This window comes from Chlorocebus sabaeus, chromosome 22 (assembly GCF_047675955.1).
Source record: "Chlorocebus sabaeus isolate Y175 chromosome 22, mChlSab1.0.hap1, whole genome shotgun sequence".
Classification (NCBI taxonomy): Eukaryota; Metazoa; Chordata; class Mammalia; order Primates; family Cercopithecidae; genus Chlorocebus; species Chlorocebus sabaeus.
The window spans coordinates 99,532,778-99,555,723 of NC_132925.1; the positions used below are offsets into that span (position 1 = coordinate 99,532,778).

The 22,946-nt window shown below is 42.5% G+C and overlaps 1 protein-coding gene, 1 long non-coding RNA gene and 1 pseudogene across 3 annotated transcripts in view; 2 read left to right on the forward strand and 1 right to left on the reverse strand.

Moving 5' to 3' along the window:
• The first annotated feature begins 1,085 nt into the window (after nt 1-1,085).
• LOC103227434 (phosphoglycerate mutase 1-like) lies at nt 1,086-1,749 on the forward strand (annotated as a pseudogene).
• Nucleotides 1,750-11,782: 10,033 nt separating this feature from the next.
• EIF1B (eukaryotic translation initiation factor 1B) lies at nt 11,783-14,506 on the reverse strand. The gene is made up of 4 exons (XM_007983735.3): nt 14,211-14,506; nt 13,134-13,297; nt 12,619-12,720; nt 11,783-12,221 (listed from the first exon to the last, which is right to left on the reverse strand). Exons 1-4 carry the CDS (start codon nt 14,239-14,241, stop codon nt 12,177-12,179), a joined length of 342 nt encoding a protein of 113 aa, XP_007981926.1. The 5' UTR covers nt 14,242-14,506; the 3' UTR covers nt 11,783-12,176.
• A 53-nt stretch (nt 14,507-14,559) lies between these two features.
• Nucleotides 14,560-22,946, forward strand: part of LOC103227430 (uncharacterized) — a 63,954-nt gene continuing 55,567 nt past the window's right edge. For both annotated transcript variants that reach the window (XR_005241807.2, XR_495168.3), the window contains exons 1-2: nt 14,560-14,875; nt 22,479-22,638. This is a non-coding gene — a long non-coding RNA (uncharacterized lncRNA). The remainder of the gene's footprint in view (nt 14,876-22,478; nt 22,639-22,946) is intronic.

A 22,946-nucleotide genomic window follows, 5' to 3' on the forward strand; every position in this document is an offset into this window, starting at 1 on the left:
TCAAGCCTGTAATCCCAGCACTTTGGGAGGCCGAGACGGGTGGATCACGAGGTCAGGAGATCGAGACCATCCTGGCTAACACGGTGAAACCCCGTCTCTACTAAAAAATACAAAAATCTAGCTGGGCGAGGTGGCGGGCGCCTGTAGTCCAAGCTACACTGGAGGCTGAGGCAGGAGAATGGCGTGAACCTGGGAGGCGGAGCTTGCAGTGAACTGAGATCCGGCCACTGCACTCCAGCCCGGGCGACAGAGCAAGACTCCGTCTCAAAAAAAAAAAAAAAAAAAAAGGCCTCCTGACGAGGTTCCTGAGAAAAATCTATGTACAGGACACAGCCTCAGATGAGAGGCAAAATGATACTTTGTAACTAGCTGAACTGCAAGAGACATAGACAAGCCAAAACAATCTTGGAAAAGAACAAAGTTAGAGGACTCACATTCCCAATTTCAAACTCACTACAAAGCTACAGTAATTAAGACAGTGTGGTTTTGGCATAAAGATACATAAACAGATCAATGGAACAGAATTGTGAGTCCAGAAATAAACTCTCTTCTATGGCCAACGGATTTTCAGTAAGGATGCCAGGATGATTCAACGGGCAAAAGACTAGTTTTTTTAACAAATGGTGCTGGAATAACTGGTTATCTACATGTACAAGCATGAATTTGGATTCCTACCTTATACCAATACACAGAAGTTAACTATGACTGGACAAAAGACTTAAATGTGAGACCTAAAATTACACATTCCTAGAGGAAAACACGTGAATGAGGAATGACTGCTAATGGGTACAACGTTTCTTTGTGGGGGTGATGAAAATATTCCACAACCGATTGTAGTGATGTTGTACAACTTTGGGAATATACTAAAACCACACTGAACTGTATACTTTAAATAGCTGAATTTTTTGCTATGTGAATTATATCTCAACAAAGCTGTTTAAAAAGACCTTGTGGCAGTGGCCTGGAGGGGTCTGGGTCTGAGGGACCATGATCAGCCTGATACTTTTCTGTGAGGCGTGGTGGCTTGGGCAGTGGGAGAAAAAGCCATCTGGATCCTCTGCACAGTGCTGGATGCCATTGATCAGATGTGGCTGCCTGTAATGAGGACTTGGAATGAGTGCCACTATGGGGTTCTAACTGGCCTTAATAAAGCCAAAGCTGCTGCCAAGCATGAGGAGGCCTCGGTAAAGATCTGGAGGTGCTCCTATGATGTCTCATCACCTCTGATGGAGCCCACCCACCCCTTCTAAGGCAACACCAGTGAGAAGAGCAAGTATGCAGATCTCACTAAAGATCAGCTACCCTCCTGTGAAAGTCTGAAGGACACTACTGCCATAGCTCTGCTCTTTTGGAAAGAAGAAATATTTTCCTGGATCAAGGAGGGGAAATAGGTACTGATTGCAGCTGATGGCAACAGCCTTCGGGGCATTGTCGAGCATCTGGAGGGTCTCTCTGAAGAGGCTGTCATAGAGCTGGACCTGCCAACTGGTATTCCCATTGTCTATATATTGGACAAGAACTTGAAGCCTACCAAGCCCGTGTAGTTCCTGGGGGGGATGAAGAGACTGTGTGTAAAGCCGTGGAAGCTATGGCTGTTGGGAGCAAGGTCAAGAAATAAAGGCCAGCAGGAAGATTACTGTCCCAAGGAATGCCCTCTCTGCCTATCCTTTCCTCTGCACTTCTGCATATGTCACATTGACCACTTCATAGTCATTTTTTTTTTTTTGAGACGGGGTCTCACTGTGTCAGCCAGTCTGGAGTGCAGTGTCACAATCTCAGCTGACTGCAACCTCTGCCTCCCATGTTCAAGTGATCCTCCTGCTTCAGTTTCCTGAGTGGCTAGGACAATAGGAATGTGGCACCATGCCTAGCTAATTTTTGTATTTGTAGTAGAGATGAGGTTTCACCATGTTGGCCAGGCTGGTCTTAAATTCCTGAACTCAGGTGATCCACCTGTCTCAGCCTCCCAAAGTGCTGGGATTACAGGCATGAGCCACCGTGCCCAGCCATAGTCATCTTAAGTTGTAGCTGCAGATGGGGACCAGTGGCTTCCATTTTCCTTTCAGCCATTTTATCTCCTACACCCACTCCCTTCATACAACTGGATTGGAATAGCGCCTCTGGGGCATGGGTTCTCAGTCCACACTGAGGGAAGGCTTCTCTTGGCCAAGAGAGTTCAGAGGTAGTAACTCTGGTTTTTGCCAGGGCTATGCTTACTAGGGACCAGCTTGAGAAGGGGAGAGGGAGGAACCATGCTAAGGCATGACAAATGAAGAAGCAAGAAGCAATGAAGCAAGGGCACCTATTTGACCCCAGGAGCCAGTCCTGTGACCTTCTGTGGTTAGGTCACTGACTTGGGTGGTGGGGTTAGTCATTTCAGTGGAAGATAAATGTAACTTACATAGGAATGTTAAAAAAAAATCAACTATTTCCTCCCTCATGCCGGAGAAGTTGGCTTTAGAAGGTTGGGCTCAATCTTCAATTAAGTTTATATCTTGCATTTACAAAATTTTGTTTGTGTGTTTGTTTGTTTGTTTTTGAGACAGAGTCTTGCTCGTCGCCCAGGCTGGAGTGCAGTGGCGAGATCTCAGCTCGCTGCAAGCTGTGCCTCCCGGGTTCACGCCATTCTCCTGCCTCAGCCTCCCGAGTAGCTGGGACTACAGGCGCCCGCCACTACGCCTGGCTAATTTTGTGTATTTTTATAGAGATTGGGTTTCACCGTGTTAGCCAGGATGGTCTCGATCTCCTGACCTTGTGATCTGCCCGCCTCAGCCTCCCAAAGTGCTGGGATTACAGGTGTGAGCCACTGCACCAGGCTACAAAATTTTTTATATATAATATCTATATATAAAATATAGATATAATATATATAATTTTTATCTATATAAAATATAGATATTATGTATAAGTAAATGCAACACATATGTGTGTATATATATGTTTGTAAAAGTAAATGCAACACATAAACTTAACACATAATTCAACACATAAACTTAAATTTTGTCTATATATGTATATGTGTGTGCATATATTTGTGTGTGTGTGTGTGTATATATATATACACACACACATACACATACACACAAACACTTTGGAGTTTCTAGTGGTAGTTGAAATAGTCCCATGTATCATCATCAGAAAGTAAGCCATACCTCACACCAACATGGGATATGCCTTTTGGCTTCTAAGGGTAGAAGTGCATTCTGCTGTATATTTTAGAATCCCTCCCCTGCCTTGTTTTGGGGCAGTGAAATGCCTCTTGAGCATGTCCAAGTGTGTCTTTCACTGTGCCTGATTTCTTAATCATGTTCTAGTTGTTTTGCCCTGTCACATGGTCCCAGTATTCTTTTTCAGAATAACTGTACTACATTTTTTTTCTAGTTTAGTATAGTAAAGGAGTATTATGCAATAGAAAAGTCAAGATGATAAATTTTATGTTATGTATATTTTACCATATTATTTTTTCAGAGACAGGGTGTCACTCTGTCACCCAGGCTGGAGTGCAGTGGTGTGATAATAGCTTACTGCAGTTTCAAACCCCTGGGCTCAAGTAATTCTCCTGCCCCAGCTTTCCGATAGCTGGGACTACAGGTGTGTGACACTACGCTTGGCTAATTTTTAAAATATTTTGTAGAGATGGGGTCTTGCTTTGTTTCCCAGGCTGGCCTAGAACTCCTGGCTATAAGCCATCTTCTTGCCTCTGCCTTCCAAAGCACTGGGATTACAGGTGTGAGCCACTGCACCCAGCTTATTTTACCAATTAAAGAACCCTTATTTTTTGTCCCAGTCACAACATATCTTTCTGGGTTTCTTTGATTATCTTTACAGTTTTGCCTTTCACAATTAGGTCTTTAATCCATCTACAATCCACTAGTGTTTGTGGTATGGAGTAGGGACCCAACTTTTTCTTCATTGAGCCAAATTTCCCAACACCTTCAACTAAATAATCCACCCTTTTCCCCATGGATACTTCTTGCGTGTGTAGAATGATTGTGATAAGAAGATAACTAAGTCTTACCCAGCATCTAGGCAAGCTAGGCCACTGGGAAAATGTCAGCAAAGGGCAAAGGGGCCTAGAACCAAAGTCTTTCCAAGGCCCTGGTAGAATATGTCCTTGCCAGGCATTCATTTTTCCAGCTTCCTTTCTCCCGGAACTGAACTCCCTTCTTCTTCCCCTACTCCAGGGGAGAAGCATGAAAGAAAGAGTAAGGAGGTGGCTTACCAGAAATAATTATGTTCAAGCAATCCTATTACAAAAATCTAGTCTCTTCCCATTTCAGAGATGTACAAGCTCCAAATGTCTTCAAAATGGAAAATGACACACAGATACGTTACGTATAATAGATGAAACTGGAATTTCCCAAAGGGTGAGTGGTGGTCACAGGTTGGGAGATTTACTCATTTATACAATAGGTTTGAGCACCTATTATATTTCAGACCCCGATCTAAACTGGGGTGGAAGGTCCAAAGATATCTTAAGTTGGGTTCCCCTAGAAGGCTATGGTAAGGATGTAAATGCTAGTAGTTTATTTGGGAGGTGATCTCAGAAAGCATAGGTAGAGGCATGGGAAAATGAGACAGAGAAGGGAAGGTAAGGGAGCCAATAAATGGTACTTTATTGACAGTTTACTGTTATCGGCAACTGAGGTCCAATCTTGCTGGGAAATCCTGGGAGTCAGTGTAGACCGTGCTTCCATGCTTTTCTTACCTGAGGGTAAGTGAGCTTGGATACTTACATAGCAATTTCCACCTGCCATTGATTGAAAGTTGCTAGTGTGAGGGGTGCAGGGGGCAGGTGTTAACTCCCTAGTATTTCCATCCTGCCCCAATCTCAAGTATTTCCCTCCCTTGCATGCTCCTGTGGGCAGGGAATGCCCTCAAGCAATGCTTGCAGTTGAAGCATCCAGGGCACATCTGTGGGAAAGGTGAGTGCTAAGGGATATGGGTGAGGCACTGACTGCATCTCCTACAAGTATCTCTAGTATACCTTACATGTTAGTGGTAAGGAGACGCAAGGTAAACTAGCAAAACAATGAGCAAGATGTTGTTAAATAAAGATAAATATTATAAAGAAAACAAAATACAGGGTGCTGTGTTAGGGATGGGTGGTGAGGGGCTTATTTAGATTGGGTGGCCAGAGATGGGCTCCTTCAGATGAGGTTTGAACTGAAATTGAGGGACAAGAAGGGAGATGGGGAGCAGGGCAGAGTATTCCGGACCAACTGAATGAACATGGAGTGCAAATGCTTTAAGGTTGAAGACCAGTGGGTCTGGTCGTGTGTGTAGTGGAGAGTCAGATAGTAGATGGTGAGAACAAGGGATAGGCAGGGAACAGGTGATGTGGCATCCTGTAAGCCACTGTAATATGTTTGGAGTTAATGTTAAGTACAATGAGAAGCCTTCAGAAGATTTTGTGCAGAGAACTGATATAATCTCACTTGAATTTTAGAGAAAACTCAGGCTTCTGTGTTGTGAACGAATTCAAGACGACCAGCTGGAGAGCTACTGTAGTAATCCAGGTGCAAAACAATGGTGCTTGTCAGGTGCACTAGTCAGAAGTTGGGGTAGGGGAAAGGATGGATATGATACATTTTGCAAGTAGAAACAGTAAGACCCCATTAGATCGGATGGGGTAGAGGCAGTAAAGGAAGGGAAGATTCAAAGATAAAGTTTTAAGTTTGAGCAATTCTATGGATGGCAGTGCCATTTACTTAGATGAGGCTGACTGGGGAAAGAGTTTGGGGGTAAAGAAGCAGGCCCTTTGTTTGCTGAAGGGAATGTGAGATCAATGGTTTTCTTTTCTTCTGTTTGAAAGACTGGCAGTACTAGATAACGTTTCCATCTGATGAAAATGATCCAGTAGAGAGGAAGAACTGATGATTCAGAAGAAAGGAGGTAATTACAGTGGTAATTTATGGAGAAGAGGAGATGGTACCCAGGACACAAATGGAGGGATTTGTTTTGATGGGTGGAGCAAGTGTACTTCATGCCTTGTATGGGAAAGAGGACAGAGTATGCAACACTGCCTCCAAAGGGTAGATTTGGAGGTGGGAAAATGAAGACGGTCAAATATCTCAATGACGGATAAGACAAAGCCTTCACCTTGCTCAGTGGAGAATGGAGGAGGGACTGGTAAAGGGAAAGGAAGAAAGAAAAGCCATCTTTCCCCCTGCCCCACTGCCAGCTATCTCTAGGTGTTATGTGCTGTTGTGGAGCAGTCAGATAAGGTTAGGCTGAACAAGGATTGGACTGGGGTTTTGTCAAATGAATTAAAAAAAAAAAAAAAAAAAGAAAAGGAGAAAGGATCAAGGGGAGATGATATTTGCAGGGGGTGTGATTGTGATGGTAAGCCAGGGAATCTATGCTGGGTCATGATGTCTCTGAAGAGAATTATATGAGCTGATGCATGTAGAATTCTCAGAGCTGGGCCTACAATGTAAGTGTTGGAAAGGAATTAGCTATTTTTATTAATGCAAGAGAAGTGAGAAAATGAGGGGCAATGCTTGATAACAATGTAAAAAGGCCCAAAGGATCTGCTGTTAAAGAGATAGTAAGTTTTCTAAAGTAATACCTCTTAACACCTCTTGTGGGGATCTCTAACCAGGGGCCCATCTGGTGATGCTGCTGTTGATTCCTGTGGGACCAAATCCCTAGAGCACCATTTCCAGGTTACTACTGAGCTCTCATTTGCCCTCCCCTACCTGTGCAGGTGAGATCTGCCAGAGGCTCTGCAAGTGAGTATGTTCCTAATGATTAGTTTTCCAAATGAGTCCTGTTCTGGGTTCTTCAGATCTACTGGAATGGCATCATGTATTGTGGCCTTGAGGGGTTTTAAGGAAACCTGACACTACTTTTCCCAGACAAAAGTCTTTAGGCAACCTTGTAAGTGAAAGGCATATTAACTTGTGTTTTGGCCTAAGACAGAGGTTTAGACTGACAGCACTGAATATTTAGGGTGTGTGTATCCAAATTCCAGATTGTGTTTCTCAACAAGCAACAATTTAGGAGTCTTGACTGTTTTCTAGCTTCATCATTCATTCCCTAAGGGCTATAAACAGAAGTCTCTGTTTACATTTAAATTCCTGCTACCACCACCATGGTAGATAGCAGCTGAGGTACTTTATATATTCCCAGGGCAAGACCATGAAAACGTTGTTGTCTCTCCCAGGTAAAGAAAAATTGCAATTGATTTATATGAATTATAATAATACATGATTGGCTAGATTAATTTCTGGATCACATTTGAGTGATGACAAAATCAAACCTGTCAGCTGGTGCTTTCATGATGACTACAACTTAAACCTTCGTAATGTATGTAAACTGCCAGGAGTCTCCCAGTTGTTTAAGTGGCCACAAGGGGGTGATAAAGGACTGCATACAGGAATCAGCCCCCTTCAATTTCTTCTGTAATAGCATCATTCACCGGGTACCCTGTATTTCATTACAGCATATTTCATCTACCAAGTGGGCTATTACTGGTTCCCATTCAGTGTGTCTGGCCACTCATTCACTATTCTTCATAATGCTAGTATTGGGCTAAGCTTTTCTGTGTTTTTTAACAAGTCAATGGCAGCGATGCACTAAGAGTGGATGTTTATGATCAGGGAGTGGGTGGGGGTGGGCCTTTTCTTTTTTAATTTTAATTTTGAGACAGAGTCTTGCTCTGTCACCCAGGCTGGGTGCAGTGATGTGATCTCGGCTCACTACAACCTCCGCCTCCCTGGTTTAACTGATTCTCTTGCCTCAGCTTCCCGAGTGTGCCACCATGCCTGGCTAATTTTTTAATAGAAAAATTACAGGTGGCTCACACCTGTAATCTCAGCATTTTGGGAGGCTGAAGCAGGCGGATCACCTGAGGTTGGGAGTTCGAGATCAGCCTGACCAACATGGAGAAACCCCGTCTCCACTAAAAATACAAAATTAGCTGGGCATGGTGGCGCATGCCTGTAATCCCAGCTACTCAGGAGGCTGAGGCAGGAGAATAGCTTGAACCCAGGAGGCGGAGGTTGTGGTGAGCTGAGATCGCGCCATTGCACTCCAGCCTAGGCAACAAGAGTGAAACTCTGTCTCAAAAATAAATAAATAAATAAATAAATAGATAGATAGAGAGATAAATAAATAAAATAAAAACGTTTTTGAAAAGTTCTATCTCCACTCTCCAGACAATATGTTGTTCCTTGCTCAGTGGACTCGGGAGGTGGGGTCTGGGGTCCTGGTAAGAATGGGTAAAGGACACATAGAGACAAACTCTGGGATTAAAGCTAGCCTCCTTCTGGACCATTCTATAGACCGAGGCCCTTCAAAACCTTCTAGGCTAGAACAGGGAGCTGCAGTTGAAGTCCAGCATGAGGCCTGAGACCAATTAGATTCCCTGTGGGGGCTTTAAACTTCTTTTGTGCCTTGAATGAATGGCGCCCTTCTATATGTCATTGCTTTTTGCATGAAAAATGTCTGTAGGCTGTTCACTAGTTTGAGATGAAGGCACCTAGATCAAGCATCATGCAGCATCAGGGCCCTCAGTTCACAGGGTGCAGAGTTATCTACATACCACAGCAGATCTACTGCTACCCATGGTAGGTTCAAAATCAGACTGACGACTTACCAGGTGAGCCACCTGACCCACAATGGCATCCTTACAAGCCAATGCTGAGTTTAAATTGCCATTTCAGTTTTTCTTTTTTTTTTTTTTTTTGAAATGGAGTTTTGCTCTTGTTGCCCAGGCTGGAGTGCAAGGGCGCGATCTCGGCTCACCACAACCTCCGCCTCCAGTGTTCAAGTGATTCTCCTGCTTCAGCCTCTCGAGTAGCTGGGATTACAGGCATGCACCATCATGCCCAGCTAATTTTGTATTTTTAGTACAGGTGGGGCTTCTCCATGTTGGTCAGCTGGTCTTGAACTCCCGACCTCAGGTGATTCACCTGCCTTGGCCTCCCAAAGTGCTGCGATTACAGGTGTGAGCCACCGCACCCAGTCTTAAAATGCCATTTTATGTTCTCTTGTGCAGCTCAGAGAATCCCTAAAGTCATCTAACACAATGATGCTGGGTAAGGAACATTGGAGGAGTCTGGCATTCCCTCCTCTCATCAGTATTAATTCCCCTCTGAATGGTTTTCCAGGAGGGAGGAAATATAGCCTATTCCTCTGATTTATGATTTTTTTTTTCCATGCTTCCATTACCTAGATAAAAAGGAGTTAAGTGCCTACATGACTAAGTGAAGAGTGTTCAATGCTGAGGCCTCCTGATATAATTTTGCTCCTGCTTAATTCTAGCTGATTCACTTGGCCCTTTGATCCCAGACAAGCACAATGTCACCTGGTACCTCTTGCTTGTCAAGTTATCACAGTCCACAATTGAGGACTCCCTTGGATTTAGTTACAGCAGGATCATGCCTTTGTTTCTCTCCCAAATGGACCTCTGGCTTGGTAAGCAGGGTCCTCAGAAACCCAGTGCAACTGGTGTGTGGAGGTGGTCGAATGAGGTTGCCTTTTCTCAAGCTGTCATTACCCATTCCATTAGGTGGAGCCAGGCTGGTAGCATACACATGGCACACAGAAGCCTGCATCACCACTCCATATTTCTCAAGTTCTTTTGGTTAACTGCCATCATGACTGGAACTAGAACTGTCCCTTTCATATGATCAGAGCCACCCCATTTCTAGAATGGTTAAGAGAACAGTTCCTGTTACTCAAGTTCCTAAGCAGGTTGATCAGATTGCTTCCGTGGGGTTTCCTCTGCCTCAGAGAAGCCAGGACTGAAAGGCAGAGGACATTGCTGCCGGCAGCACTTTACTCCAGGCTATGATTCAACCAAAGGTCTTAACTTCCTAATGGAGTCTCCAAGTGTAAAAGTCTAGGGATAAATCTATTTGTCTTCTACTTGGTATAATGCATTGTGCACCCTGAAGTATAAACCACTAAAGAAACTGCAGATCAAGACCTTCCAACATGGAGGACACAGAGACATCCAGTTTGGCTACTGCCAATTTGCTGCATCTCTAAGACATGTTATCTTTCCTCCACAGTTACACAATGCCTCCTAGTCTCTTTCTTGCTCTAAAGATTGGAACTGCCACACAAGTTCAAAGTCCAATCAGGTGTCTGGAACTCATAGGCTGAAGGGAAGAGAATCAGGAAAGGTGCTCTTCATGAAATCCAGAGTTTTCCTCAAGCCTTTTAATCCCACCCACTTTGGACTGACACAGGAAGTGATTACTACAGAGCTTGCCTATGGGTCCCAGGATGAGGGGTGCTTTCTTTCCCATCTAATATACATTCTTTTCTTGGCACTAGCTCAGCTCTCAGCAGATGTATTTATTTAGGCTGCACTTGAATGTGGCTGTTAATATAAACTTCTGCTTTACTATTTCCATAGCACTCCTCAACAGGGTGCTATTATACAATATTACAGATGAAAACGTAGCAGGTTCTTAATAACTTGGAAAATTCTCCCAAACCTCTTGATCTTCATCAAACTATACTGATGTTTTCCAGAAATGAGCTTATCAAATTTGGGTCTATATTCTGGTGTATACCTCTTAATAGTCTGTCTGTGTTGGAGGAAGGATGAGGTGAGAAAATAACAAACCTATTTATTACTTACTGTCTTTAAGGGGCAACTTTGTGGGGGCTGATTTTGTTTTCCCAAAAACCAATATCACCAAAATACAGGCAAGGGCTCATTAGGGCTCACTGGCCCCAAAATAAGACTTTTTTCCCCATACCATCCTTATCCAACTGTAGTAAGCTAAAAAGCTTGCCCTTGTAGATGCATTTCTTTGCATTGGCTAAATGGTTTTAGTGGCATGGCTCGCACAACCAAGTAAATAACTACTACTTAATAGAAAGGAGCCTGGAACTCAAGATGAGCTGCAGAAATCTCTTAAGAGCTGCAAGTTATATGTATTTTTAAGAGACAGAGTCTTGCTCTATTGCCCAGGCTGGAGTGCAGTGGTTCCACCTTGGCTCACTGCAACCTCCACCCTCTAGTTTGAAGAGATTCTGATGCCTCAGCCTCAGGCAGCTGGGACTACAGGTGCGCACCGGCTAATTTTTTGCAGTTTTAGTAGACATGGGGTTTCACCATATTGGCCTGGCTGGTCTCACACTCCCAGCCTCAAGTGATCTGCTCACCTTGGCCTCCCAAAGTGCTGGGATTATAGGCATGAGACACCGTGGCTGGTCATTATTTCTTACACCACTACCACCCCTGGTCATTGTCATCTGTGGCTCTGGTTCCCTTTGGTGAAACACATACCAAAACCATGATGTAGTGAAAGAAATTTCCTGGCTGGAATCTCTGGGCTGACACCCTGTCACTTTCTAACACTCTTGGGAAATTAACCTGAGGCCAAATGTTTTCCATCTGTAAGACAGTGATACTATCAACCTACACTTGTAGGGAAGTGCCTGTGACTACTAAATATACTTTATGTCACAAGGCTATTACAGTATCTGGTACTTAGGGATAGACTTATGTTGGCAACTCAGTAACAACTGATAAGAACACAGAAGAGAACTCTATGTGCTAATATTGTTAAACTTGATACTCTTTAACAACATTTAATACTACAATCTGATAAATTCTTGGACAACTTTCATTTGCTTTGCCATGAATAGTGGCTCTGGCTGAATTTCTACTCCTGCTTCTATTCTTAAATCAGTAAATGAAAAACAGAAGCTACATATAACAAAGGTTCTCCTCTAAGCGCTGGGTATAACAGCTGAAGCTAATCAGAAGGAATATCTGCAGAATGAGAACTCCAATTAAGAAAGACAAAACGTGTATTTTACTTGCTTCGATTTGGGAGCATAATTGCTCACAAGGATTCATAGATTTTTTTTTTATTGTTAAGCTGCAACGTACATGGTTTAATACAACAACAAAAAACATTTAATCAAGTGAAACGTAATAAACTGAACAATAAACACTCAAAACATTTTCCATTGGAAACATGTAAAGACGAATATGAGGTTTTGTTACCATCTTACTGCAATTTTCTTATGTGTTACTAGCCTACATACCCCATGTTTTCTGTAATCATGCAGATGTGAATGCAAGTTTGAATGATTAAATAAATGAAAAGTCCGTTTACTGCAGGCAATCATTTCACAAGGCAGCCAAACCGGGTTTAGAGAACAAAACTATTCAAGAAATTCTCCACGTATTTAGGTTCATTTTAGAATCCATGAACCTTAAGCTGTTCCTCCTTGACAATGCCAACCTGTAAAATAAAATTTAATTTAGCAAAATAACTCTGAGAAATATATAAATTCATTATGAAAACACAGGAGAGTAATTAAAAAGAATCACTATCAACAGCTTATTGCAACACTGTTGTCTGTGACATGCACTGCTGATAGCCAACAATTCAACATGTATTTGAATACTTCACATACCAAGAAATATCGTCTGTGTGTATATACAGAAATGATCAGAATACTCTAATGACAAAATAAACCCGACAGAGGTCTTTACTTTCCAAATAAGTACCATGTCTTTACTTCACCTAATTTCCTTCATTCGTATGATTTTTACTTAGTAGAAAACAAATCATGTTGCCTTTAAATACGATTTTAAAAGCAATCTCAAGGTTACACATAAAGCACCCAATCACTCACCTCCAAGAGAAACTGGCAAATGTTTTTTCTTTGGTCACCTTGAAGCTGAATAACCTCTCCGTATTCAGGATGTTCAATCACAGTACCATTACAGGCAAATTTCTGGAAAAGTGCATAAATATACAACAAAATTTAGTCAACTAATATGAGGTTTTATTTCACCATAAGAACAGAATTAACCATTTCAGTAAGCTAGATCATATTTAGAAAAACAGATTTTGTCTTCTATAATCCACAATCCTTCCAACTTAATTTGTAAACCAGGAAATCATTTGATGTGTAACATCAAGAACTAAATATTTCACATTTAAGTTTATTTGAAAGCCACGTGAATCTTCTTTTAAAATGAGAGACCACACCGGGAGAATAACTAAATATTTACATGTTAATTACAAACATGAGAACAGCTTTCTTGGTCTAGTCATTTTCATCCACGCTGATATAAAGGTGTGAATTATAATCCAGTTCAGAGGTGTGCATCAGTAACTCTAATCCTTTCTTCCTAATCCCTTTACCTTTTTGAAAGCTTTCACAAGTTTCTTTTTGTCATAATCATCTGCAATGCCCTGAACAGTAGTCAGTGTCTTTCTGCCGTTCCGTTGCTGGATTCTTATATGAATGTAATCCTCAGTCCCTGCCGGGAGTAAGTCGTCACCCTTAGTTGCATCAGCAAAGGGGTCTGCAAACGGATACAAAAAAAAAATCCAAAGTAGAAAAATATTTTTTAGGAAGTACTTTCCACAAATACATTATACTACCAATCCTGACAGTCATCAGTGAAGGTTCTAGTGTCTTTGCTGTTTCTGCCGGTAGGAATGGAGATGGGGGTGGAGTATTAATAAAACCCCCAAGGTACTCTCACAAAAAGAGAAACAGTTGGACAGCTATGTCCATTGTAGAAATACGTTGTTATAGATGTTATCGTTGAATATGGTCCTCTAACGAGAAAAAGGAGACTTAGAAAACCTTAATATTGTAGCCGCTATAAAAATGTGCGTCATCTCGATTACATTCTGATGAAAACATAAACATTCGAATATGCCCACCCTAATCATTTAACCGTAACTGTGCGTTGCCAAAAAAAAAGTAGATTAGATATATATCAAGAGGCGTAATTTTACAAATTGCTACGCAAGCAGAGAAGACTGAACCACTGGCCAGTGACAGATCAGAGGCCTGCATCCGCATCTTTCCCTAGGTGCCCCCAGGGGCTGCCAGAGAAAGGGTGCCGATTCGTAATTCCCCCGGCCCGGCATCCCCTTGGCAAGTAGCAGGGCCGATCTAGGAGTCCACGAAATAGGGTCGCCACGGTTTCAAGGGGCAGAAGTGGAGGCGAGAGCCGGGTCAAGGACGGGGCAGGGGGTGGCGCATGGCCCGAGGCCGGGGCTCCGAGAGGAGGGCTCGGAGTCCGGCGCTGTCCTCGGGGAGGGGGTCGCCAGGGGCCCCGTCGCCATTTTCTGGGCGCCGAGACAAAGCCCCACTAGGGGTGCGGGGAGGGCAGAAAGGGGGCCCCTAGGGGCGGTGATCCAGGCGGGCAGCGGGCCCAGAGGCGCGCGGGGCAAGGGAGGGAGGCGGCGGCGACGGGATCTTACCGAAAGATTGGAGGTTCTGGATAGTGGACATGCGATACTAGTGTGAGGCCGGTGAGGGGATAAAATTCCTGCGGGGCCCGCCCGGATCACCGTGTCAGGAGGCTGTAGTGGCGAGAAAACGGAAATAAATAAGGAAACGCTTCGCCCTGGGGTTGGGATTAGGCTGGAGTGGCGGCGGCGGAAGCCGGGAGGAGGCAGGAAGAGGCGAAGGAGGAGGCGGAGGAAGAGGCGGCGGCGACGGATGCGAGGACGCGAGAGAAGAGGCGGCGCTGCGGCTTCTCCCACAAAATGGCCGATGGAGACTATTTAGCCGCGCCCGCCGCCTCTCCCACGTGACCCTCCCGCGCGGGGTATCTTGGGACTTGTAGTTTTCCGGAGGCAGCGGAGCCCGGAAAGCCAGAGGCTGGGGGCTGCCGAGACCTCAATTCCAGTCACGGAGTGCGCCCTCTAGCGCCGGGCGGAAGACCCGGGAAGTGTTCAAGCGGCCGCAGAGCTGCCCAGAGTTCGCAGGTCTGGGGCTGTTTTCCCAGCGAGCTCGTAGGGGAGGACAGTCAAGGGACTCAAGCGTCCCTCTTGACTCGCCTTCTCTCGCCGTGCAGTGGCGGCGCCGAGGGGCCGACGCTCAGGGCTAATCTCTATCAGTCACCCTCGAGGCCCCGGGTAATGTAAGTAAAATCGGGGTGCAGGAACAAAACAAGTCCTCTTGCTCCGGCTTTCAACTCATTGGCCACCCCTCAGCCCTACCTGCATTGAAATTCCAACCCCAGTTGCAGGAGCGGTGTTAGCCTCAACCATGGTTGGAGATGGGAGCCTCTCCTTCCAGGATTGGACGGACCACTTATTCCCTAGCACGGTGGATTTCAGACTCCAGCGTGCGTGTCTGGAGGGCTTGAGAAAACACTGATAGACCCCAGAATTTCTGTTCAGGAAGTCTAGGGTGTGAGCTGAAAATCTGCAATTCTTATAAGCTCCTTGGTGACGCTGATCCTGCCTGCTGGTCTGGGATCAGGCTTGAGAATCACTGCCCAGCTTCATCATGGGCCTGGCATGTAGTGGGGGCCAGGTGTGTGTGAACAGAACATACCACAAAATCAGCTTGTCAGCTCATTGTGTGTGCCTCAGAAGGCTCAACACAGAATTCAGGAAAGATGCCAGGTATAAGCTGAAGGTGAGCTCAGCAAATAGGTTAACTGATGGAGTCATGTACCAGACCGTAATATCTTCCTATCAAGTCACGCACAGAAAAATAAACCCGAGACTGGGAATTGGCTCAGGCAGGTGTTCAGTTGTCAAACTTGGTTGGCTTTCTGGAAGCAAAGAGATAGACTAAAATTTAGGGATTCTTAACTTTTCTGTGTGTGCCATGGCAATCCTGTGAAGCTGCTGAACCCCTTCTCAGAATAATGAGAAGTTAAGTTTTAAGTTCATAAATTACATAGGATTACAAAGGAAGCCAAATTATATTGAAATTTAAAAAATACGTTAATAACATGTATTAATACACTAATAACATTTAGCAAGATTAGGTCATACTATAATTTCAAAAAGCTGATAAACGTAAGAGATATTTTGTGATGTCGGTAACATCAGAAATTTAATATGAAAGTATATGTGACTTCTGTTGGTGCAAAGTGACAGGTCCTTTTAATACTATTATGTTGCCTTTATTCATTATGGAAGGAAATGGTAAATTTTGCTTAGAGGTTAATGAAAGTACAGATGTAATTTTTTTTCCCCATCCAATTTTAGGGATCTCCATCCCCGCAGTTTTACCCATGGGCCAAGGATCTGCAGAACCCAGATTAAGAATACCTGAATGTGACAGTCTTTTGTGATTAACAATGATGATAAGTGCCACTTATTTAGTATTTACTATTTGCCTGTTACAAAGCTTATATATAACATTATTAATCTTCATAGCTATTTTATAAGGTAAGCATTACTCTATGCACCAGGTACGGAAATGGAGGCTTTTGTAGGTTAATGCCTGAAAAAAAATCAAATTCTTAACTCTCAGACATCTAACCACATTTGTGGTCTTCCAGCCCTGATTCAAATGGAAAACACTCTTCTTATCCCAAATTGAGGTGTAAAGTTCTAGAGCTGGCTCCAAAACAAGGAGCGTCAAAATATCTAAATAAGTGTGCTTTAAAGTACTTTTATTAGTTCAATTTTGTGCCCTACTTTGATACTCTAACACTCTAATTTCTAAATAATTTTTAATCTAGATAATGCATCTCTATTTGTTTCTTTCTTAGTAGATGTACATGAGTATTTTACATTACTTTATTTCTCAGAAGAAGCCGAAGGTGATCCAGTGAAGAAAAAATTACAAACATAGAGAAATTAAAAGAAAAATTCCAGAAATCTTAGGGTTTCATGGTCATTACCCCTGTCAGGAGAACTCATCTTTTCTTAGATTTAGTGTTTGCATCAGAAACCTCCAGGAGTAAGAAAAAAAAAAAAGAAAAAAGAAACCCCCAGGACCTCAGAAATCTTTAATCAGAGCCAATATGAATACACATCAGATACAGTTGTGGTTCTTAAGGCTCTTCTAACTCTCATGATTCATAGTCTTTGTGTTTAGACCTCCAGTGTCCAGTACAGAAACCACTAGCCACATGTGGCCATTGAGTACTTGCAGTATAGCCGATTTAAATTGGGATGTGCTGTTAAGTAGAAAATATACAGTACGCTTCCAAAGACTTCAATTGTCTTAATTTCACCTATTTCTTTTTACCTTTTTAATGTAGCTACTAAAGACTTAAAATTACATGTGGCTCATGCTGTATTTCTACTAGATAGCACTGGTTTAGAGTGAAAGAATTTGACCTGTATGTGAAGTTATCATAAAAAGAATAAACTGAAGCATTTAAAATCTAGTGTTTTTAGTTCTAAATGGTACCAGCCTAGGTTAAGGTAATTATTTCTTGTCTTAATTCAGAAAAGCATTTTAGATCACTCACAGAGAACAGTTGTGCTGAGTAAAGGAATTATAGAAGATAATAATTGAAAAAGAAAAGCGCCTAAAGCTGAAGGTAGAACCCCAAGTCTGGTTCTAACTTTCTGATAGTTAAGACAAAGAGGAAATCAGCTAGAAAATCTTTATATATACAGGATGAAAACATACCAGTTGCGCAGGAGGAATAGCTTTGCCAGGCCCTGAGCCACAGGAGGTATTATTCTTGGGCCCTCATAAAGGGAACACTGTGATGTAGTGGAAGCATTCCTAGCAGTTTGCCCACAATGAAGGCAATGGTGGGTTTTATGCAGCTGTTTCTTGTATCTGCTGGTCACGAGGATGTGTTGTCTGGTTAGAAACTTGGGTCCTCATCCATCCTTAGGCTGCCTACCGTGGTGGATGTGATAATGTACCACTCAGATTTCCTGCTTCAGTGGGCATAACTGATGAACAACCCCAGCTGCTATGCTCTGAATTCAGCATTGCATCCCGCTGAGGCCACACTTCCCATCAGCCATTCCTAGCCAGTGACTGAGCACAACAAAGATGCTATGGCAGTCCTGTTCTTGGGAGATGTGGAACTCCTTTGACAGTCGACTCTGGCTCAAGGACTCTCCATTGGCCTGGCTGAACTTTCTTAGATTTGTGCTGATGTCTAAGATTCTTCTAATTCAACCTTTCTTCTTCTGTCCTTCGCAGACATTTCGCCCACTAAATTTCTTGCACATCTAATCCCATCTTGATGTCTGCTCCTCAAAGAACCCAAACTGATAAACCTGACTCCAGACTGGTTGGTAAAGGACAATAAGTAGAAGGAAAATTCCAGTTTAAATAACTCTGGTTATTACTACAGAGCTTTTCCTCCAAACTGTAAACTCTCCTGAACTGTGCTGAATTTCATGAGGCTAAGAGAACTTCCGCGTAGCCTGCATGAAGTCTTAAGGCCCTCTATGTAAAAGCAGGCCAGGCAGGCTTTTCGTCTCCTGAGTGTGTACCCTAAAACAAGCCCTTTGTATCTTGCATATCTAATGGTAAGAAAATGTGAACATATTGAAGGGGAAAAACAATGTGTGCCTAGTACTTTGAGCAGATATCCAAATCTCGCTATGGACAGCTTCTGCCCTCCCACAATTGGGAAGACTCCAGGGTCTCTTTACTGAATTAGCGAAATGGGAAATCACTATTCCCAAGTGACGAGTCAATGTGACTGGTATTTCCAGGAGACCAGCTACAAAGCGAAACCCCAAAGAATGAATGTCCTTTGAGGATCATAACTAGTATTTCTCACATCTCAACTTTAAATGAGAGTTAAGTAGCTGACAGTTTAAAATTACATTTCCTGGCTAGAACTGTGTTGCCAAGTGGTTAATAATGTGCATGGTATGAATAAAACAGAATTTAGTTGCTATCTCTGTGTCTAAAATACATGATTATTGAGTCACTGTTTCTGTAGAATGGATCAGAAGAGCCATAGAAGAGAAAGTCATAACCTAGGCCTGTTTCCTAATATCATATGCTTTGTACTCTTCCATTTTCCTGGGAGAAGAGTAAGGAAGGTAGGTGAATGGGCTCTGTATTTGTAGGCTCTTAGTTAAAAACATTAATAGTGACGATGATCAACATGCTGACAATTAGCACATTGTATGTGCTAATATATCCACAGAGTATAATATTGAACAGAAACCAAAATTATGTACGTGTTAAAGAGTCAATAGTTTTTCTTATTTTCCGAGAGCTTTTGAGTCTAAAAGGAGAGTTAAACCAAACCAACATGTAATTTATAAAGCATATCAGAATAAGAAAATTTCAAGGCCTGCGAGATTGAAGACTAAATGAAATTAACTCAGTAAATATGAGGAAATTTTCCTAACATAGTAACTCCCCACTGGTGATCTTAATTAGGAGGGAATGTAGATACTTGGCCATGTCACATAGCTTCTAGTCTAAGGAAGGGGCAGTATTGCATTCAAGTTTCTTCTACTTCATTCTACCCTCCTGCTGTCAAGAACTGTGAAGAGTCTGAGATTTTATCCTACTTGCAAGCTAACAGGTTAGCGTGCCACAGTTTCATGGGTACTGAAACTGAGACTCTTGCGTTAGAGACAGGCCTTTATTACTCATGACAAAAGCAGTAGCCAGAACTTAGTGTTAATGCTGGTTTCCTATGTCCACAAATCTAAGACCCATGGATTGGACCCAAGTCCAACACAGGTGGGTCTTGATTGATGCCTACACATGCAGTGGGTTGTATTACAGGAGAGGAACACTGTGCTTATGGAGTCTGTTGCTTTTATTATAAGCAGTAACAAGCTTGTCTTGGGGGGCGATATTACCTCATCCCTCGGGACTGCTCCCTGCAAACACGACTCTGAGAAAAGGCCAAGGTAAGACGTGGTCAGGGCCTTGCATTCTTGGCAAAACCAATAAGAACATGCAGGCATCCTCAGGGCCATGGTGAATTACCTCTCCCCAAAACTGCTTACTCTCCTTTCATGATGGAGTGTTGATAATTGGAGGGGCAAGCTCTAGGGACATTGGAATGGACATATTTACTAGAGGACAAGACTATTGTATGTTGACAGGCCATGTACATAAAGGCATCTCACTTTTTATCCTCTTTTCTCAAATCCCTGGAAGTTCTGTGGGGCCGACCTGACCCCTTTTCTCCCTTTTATCTCCTGTGGCTTGGAGCTTTCTCATCTTTTCCGTTTCCCACCTCCCGTAGAGCCAGCTGGTCCTACGAGTTAAGTTGGGGTTAGGGAAGGGATTTGGCTTCAGAGGCCTCCAATCCTTGGCTTTATGTTCCAGCCCAGCTTTCCTAACAGCTCTGTGTTGGGGTTTCAGTCATAAGCTTGACCTGCAATCATGGTCTTTTTCTTTCCTTCACCACTGACACTTGAGAATTTATCTTCCTTGTGGACTTCTGGGGCAGTAGTGGGCTTATGGTCCAATGTGTGATTTGAATATACCTGGATCCAATGGCTTATTTATGCTTTGAATAGAATGTAAGGGTCTAGGCTTGAGAGTTAGATCTGGCATCATATTCTTGTATAGCCATGAATAGCTGTGAAAACTTTACCTCTCTAAGTGTCAGTCTTCTGTGAAAAGGACATCATCATTTATACCTCAAAGGATTCTGTAATGAATGCATCAGAAAATGTATCACAAGCACTTACTAGAGTGTATGGCACAGAAGATGAAGCTTTATAGTTCAAAGCCTTTTCCAGGAGTTGTACAATGAGAATGCTTGGAAGTGACTGATTCTGATGTGAGGTTGGGGCAGTTGCTAGAACATTATACATTTTTCTGGTGTTTCCCTTTTCATTTCCTGTGATCCTGTGCTCTTGTGAAATCTCATTACAGCCCTGGTCACTTTGGTTCATTACAATAAAATTTTTCTTGGAATGGTGTCAGTCAGTTTATGCAACTTGATTACACTGGAATAGTGCAGGAAAGGTGGATACAGAATAAATAACAGAAATAAAACCCCTCTGCTGCCACAAGATTTATATATATTACCCTCTTAGGAAAGGACAAGTATGTACATGGTGGAGTGCTTGAAGCAAAAAGGCCCACCCGTTGCCACTCTCTCCCTACATTCATGCTCACGTATCCATCTGCTCCAGGGTAGATGTGGGATAGCATATTTCCCCCCATAAAGGTTAAATTATGTCTGTTTTTCAGTAAGACATAACCTTGACATTGCCAGATCCATTTCTGGCAACTTATGCAACTCCCATCTAAAAATAGACATTCTTAGAATCACATCTGTTTAAATGGGAGTAATTTCAATCTTATTGAAATAAGTTTAGAAAATGTGTTTGAGTATTATTAATTGTAGAACTTCATTGTGAATGAACTTGGGGACTTTTGCTTAGATGTTGATTGTAATCTCAGTTGATCTGGAGGTGGAACCTTCAGTCCTTTCTTGTCACCATAGAATGAACTTTAATGGTAGTATATAACAATATATCTTATCTACAGGCACATATTTCTTTAACATTAAAATAGTGACTGCATCTTAGGTCATTTGCTCCATGAAGCATTGCCGGTGTAGAACTGAAACATTTAAAAGAAGGTCACTTTAAAAAGAGGTCTTACCCCACAGTTTTTCTGCTCAATATGAAAGCTGATTAAGCTTCCTGAGAGAGTACAGGAGGAGGCAAATTCCTCAAGGAGAGGGGATAAATTGTTTTCATCACTGTAACTAGGGCCCAAAAATGCCTGTTCATAGGATGTGTTTAGTACATGTATTTTGTACCACTTTACATACAGTATTAGAACTTAACAAACGTACATCTACTTCTTTCCTCCAAGCCTTTTGTGGTGTTATACATTTTAGTTTTGTACTACATCATTCTTATTTTGTTTAAAATGGTTAATTATCTTTTAAAGAAGTTTAATAAAAATGTACCCGAAAAGTTACCATTTCTAGTGCTTTTCATTTTTTGTGTAGATCCATATTTTTATCTGGTATTTTCTTTCTGCTGGCAGAACTTCCTCTGTTATTTTTTGTAGTTATTTTGAAGTCTGCTGGCAAACTTCCTTTGTGGGTCTGAATGTGATGAATTCTTTCAGGTTTTGCATGTCTGAAATATTTTTATTTAACCTTCATTTTCGAAAGACCGGTTTTGTTGGGTATAGGATTCTATGTTGACAATTGTTGTTGTTTTCTAATAGAGATGGGGCTTGCTAGGTTGGTTGCCCAGGCCGGTCTCAAACTCCAGGCTTAAGTGATCCTTCCCTGTTGAACTCCCAAAGTGTTAGGATTACAGGCTTGCACCATTCATGCCTGGCCTATTTTTTTTTTTTTCTTTCAGAACTTTAAAGTTGTGGCTCCACTGTCGTCTTGTTACATTGTAAACAATGAGAAATCTGCTGTCATTGTATCTTTGGTCCCTCATATGTAAAATTTTTTTTTTCTCGGACTATTCTTAAGATTTTTGCCTTTATCACTAGTTTTGAACAATTTGAGCAATTTGATTATTTGTGCCTTGGTGTAGAGATTTTATGTTTCCTGTATTTAAGGGTCATTAAGATTCTTGGACCTCAGTTATAAATTTCTTCAAATTTTGAAAAATTTTCTCCGTTACTCCTTAGAATTTTTCTGTCCCACTCTTCTCTCCTCTACTTTGGAAACTCCAGTTACACATATTTAAGGCTAAAGTTGTTCATAGTTCACTGACGCTCTCTTGTTGTTGTTTTTTTTCTTACTCTTTTCTCTCTCTATATGATGGCTTTATAATACAAAAACTTGGCTAAGCTGAACTACATTTCACAGACGTTTCTTTCTTGTGTGTTTACAGATTGGGTGGGTCACAAGAACTCATCTTGCATGATTTGGAAGCTGGAAGGAAAGAAGCACTTTTGTAGCTGACTCACCTCAATGGCATGAACAGCGTCTGAGCCTACAACTGCGCTACCTTCTCTGGATTTTTCTTCACTTTTTCCTCACTCATGAGCCAGGTATGTGTTTTTAATTCCATAAAAAAGAGCCCTGGCCAGGTGTGGTGGCTCACACCTGTAATCTCAGCACTTTGGGAGGCTGAGGCAGGCAGATCACTTGAGCTCAGGAGTTTGATACCAGGATGGGCAACATGGTGAAACCCCGATGTATAAAAAATACAAAAATTAGCCAGGCATGGTGGCATGAGCCAGTATTCCCAGCTACTCAGTGGGCTGAGGTGGGAGGATGTCTTGAGTCTGAGCCGAGATAAGTGCCACCGCGCTCTAGCCTTGTTGACAGAACCAGAGCCTGTCTCAAAGAAAAAAAA